Source organism: Miniopterus natalensis, chromosome 4, assembly GCF_054644295.1.
Source record: "Miniopterus natalensis isolate mMinNat1 chromosome 4, mMinNat1.hap1, whole genome shotgun sequence".
Taxonomy (NCBI): Eukaryota; Metazoa; Chordata; class Mammalia; order Chiroptera; family Miniopteridae; genus Miniopterus; species Miniopterus natalensis.
The window spans coordinates 71,337,292-71,339,860 of record NC_142084.1 but is presented as its reverse complement, the minus strand read 5'-3'; the positions used below and the strand labels follow the sequence as shown (position 1 = coordinate 71,339,860).

Sequence of the window (2,569 nt, the reverse complement as noted above, 5' to 3'; positions counted from 1 at the left end):
GACCCTGGTCCTGCCTACCCCCAGTCCACCACTCACTTCTCAGCCTCAATTTCCCCAGCTGGGGACTGGACCAATGATGGCCTCTGCCTCTTCAAGTCCCAGTACACAGGAACACAAGACTGGAATGCCCTAGGTTTTCAGTAACTGCAATTCTCATCCTCAGGAACACAGCAAAGGGCAGGGACTTATGATGGGGTCTCCCCTCCCACAAGAGCTCATGGGCCAGGACCCTGCCTGGAAGGGCCAAGGCCATAATTAGCACTAACAGGACATTTCTGATAAATGAAAGTGAAAGCTAAAGCGTCCTCTTCCGCAGACAACTCATTCCAGAATCTCTCGGCCAGCTCCCCTCCTATGCCAATGAAGGGGCGGGGCGGCTCCAGGCCTTAGAAGGTTTCAGTTTTCTTTCCAGACTTCCCACAAACTCCCTACACCCCACCGGATGGCAGGCACCTTGTACCACCACTTGCCTGTGCCCATGGATGACCGCTCAAATAATCTGATGCTGTGGTGCCACAGGTGGCTGAAGTGGCTACTGGTGATCCCAGTTATGGTGGTTCTGATTGTCCTCGTGATCATCTTAGCTAACAGGCTCAACAGCATCACTTGCAAGGATGTCCTCGGAGCTGAGCAGGAGTGTCAAAACATCACTTACCTGGAGCACCAGCTGAACCAGGCCCAGAGAGTCTTACTGGAGACTAATGCCACTTGCAACCAGACTGTGGTAAGCCACTATCACTCCTAGAGAGGGCCCTGTGCTTTGGGGAAGCCCGGGGTCTAGGTGGAGACTGAGATAGACCTTGAAACTGCCCCTCGACCCCTATATCAGGAACCTGAATTTCCCCACCAGGGTTTTGGGGAGCTCTAAACTCTCTCTGGGGTGATGGTATGGGGTGGGGCCTTAAATTCCCCAGAGCACCCAAGTAAGGGGCCTCAGTATCCCCACTAGGATGTGGATGAATCTCCAAACTCCAGAACATTGGTCTGGGGGAGCTAGAAACTCCCCCTGGGCATAATCTTGGGTAAGCAGAAATACCCTCTGGGGGTTCATATGGGGACCTCACCAGACTCTGAAGAAGGCAGGAGCTCTTCTCTCTCTTTTTTAAGCTTTTACTTATTTATTTTTGTTTTTATTTATTGATTTTAGAGAGAGAGGAAAAGGGGGGAAGAGAGATTGATTTGTTGTTCCACTTCTTTATGCATTCATTGGTTGATTCTTAGTATGTGCCCTGAGCGGGGATTGAACACACAACCTTGGGGTGTGGGGATGACGCTTTAACCAACTGAGCTACATAGCCAAAGGCAAGGCAAAGACTCTTGATACTTCCATAGCATCCGTAAGAGGCTGGAATTTTCACTTGGGTCTTAACATAGGGGTTCTTGAAACTCCCACTAGACATCTAACTTGGGTTCGGACATCCCACTGTGTTCTGGGTTTGAGGGAACCTCTAGCCCAGGGGATCTGGAAATTTCTTGTAAGGTTTCGGCATGGAGAGCCTCCAAATTCCTATGGAGGGGCAGGGCTTGAAACTCCCATTTTGAGGATCACACCCCTTTCAGTGGCCCTGGGAGGGTGGGAGGTTTTGACCATTTTTCAAGGTGGAACACAGGTTCAAAAAGGATTGGAGGGAACCCTGAAAGGGGTTTGGACCCAACCCCCTCTGACCCCAGAGCCTGGGGAGGGGGTCAGGGCCAGAGACAGTAGCCTACCCTGCCTGGGACAGAACCCCAGTTTCCAACACCCTCACCCTTCCACCACATCCCAGGTGACCCTGATGGATTCCCTGAAAATGGAGCAGGCTCAGGGCCACAAGCAACAGCAGCTAGTGCAGAAGCTTCAAGGTGAGAAAAACACAAAACCCCAGGTTCCATTAAGGCGGTTTGTTGGAGCAGTCAGGTTTTGAAGAGGAGGGAAGAGGGAGGGACCCAGAGTTGGGATAGGGAGAGAGGGAGGGGACCAGAATCCAATGGAGGTAGGAAGGGGGTATGCCAGATATCCAAGGTACACTAGGATGAGGGTGGGGCTAGAGGTGGGGTCCTGTCTCAAGGTGGAGCCAGTTCAGGGTTATGGCTACTGTGTGACACACTCTCTGTCCCTCCTTAGAGGAGATCAAGGAATTGAAGCAGAATGTGCAGAACACATCCATGGAGCTGGAGAGACTAAGGTCTGGACACCTACCCACTCCAGGCCACGTGCCCCTGCCCCTCCAGCCCAACCCCAAGACCCAGGATCCCCTTGGCTGGGAAAATTCCCATTGCTCTGGGGACAAAGTTTGAGTCCCAGCCTTGTCCCTCTAGTCACCCAACCATGGGTGACAACTGCCCACTCTCCTCCCCAGTGACTGGTGGGAAAGGAGGAAAGATTCTGAGGGGGCAACAAGCCCAATACTAGTGGAGCCAGGCCTGGCAGCTGCCTGAGTTATCCCCATCTCCACCCCAGAAAATGGAAAGAGACTTCAGGCAGGGAAGAAGACTCCACCAGCTCCGGGAACACCTTCAGCCTCTGCATGGTCATTGTGCTCCTGCCCCTGACACTCGAAGTTCTGCTGGCCTGAGGTCCCAGGAAAAC

At 52.8% G+C, this 2,569-nt stretch overlaps 1 protein-coding gene across 1 annotated transcript; it reads left to right on the top strand.

Annotated features, from left to right (window-relative positions):
- The first annotated feature begins 428 nt into the window (after positions 1-428).
- On the top strand, positions 429-2,569 carry BST2 (bone marrow stromal cell antigen 2). The gene is made up of 4 exons (XM_016209317.2): positions 429-724; positions 1,767-1,842; positions 2,105-2,165; positions 2,441-2,569. The coding sequence occupies exons 1-4, from the start codon at positions 443-445 to the stop codon at positions 2,553-2,555; spliced, it is 534 nt and encodes a 177-aa protein (XP_016064803.2). The 5' UTR covers positions 429-442; the 3' UTR covers positions 2,556-2,569.

Coding starts and splice junctions, on each gene's coding strand:
- BST2 (XM_016209317.2), top strand. CDS start 443: ATGGCAGGCACCTTGTACCACCACTTGCCTGTGCCCATGGATGACCGC. Junction 725..1,766: donor CCACTTGCAACCAGACTGTG/GTAAGCCACTAT, acceptor ACCACATCCCAG/GTGACCCTGATGGATTCCCT. Junction 2,166..2,440: donor ATGGAGCTGGAGAGACTAAG/GTCTGGACACCT, acceptor TCTCCACCCCAG/AAAATGGAAAGAGACTTCAG.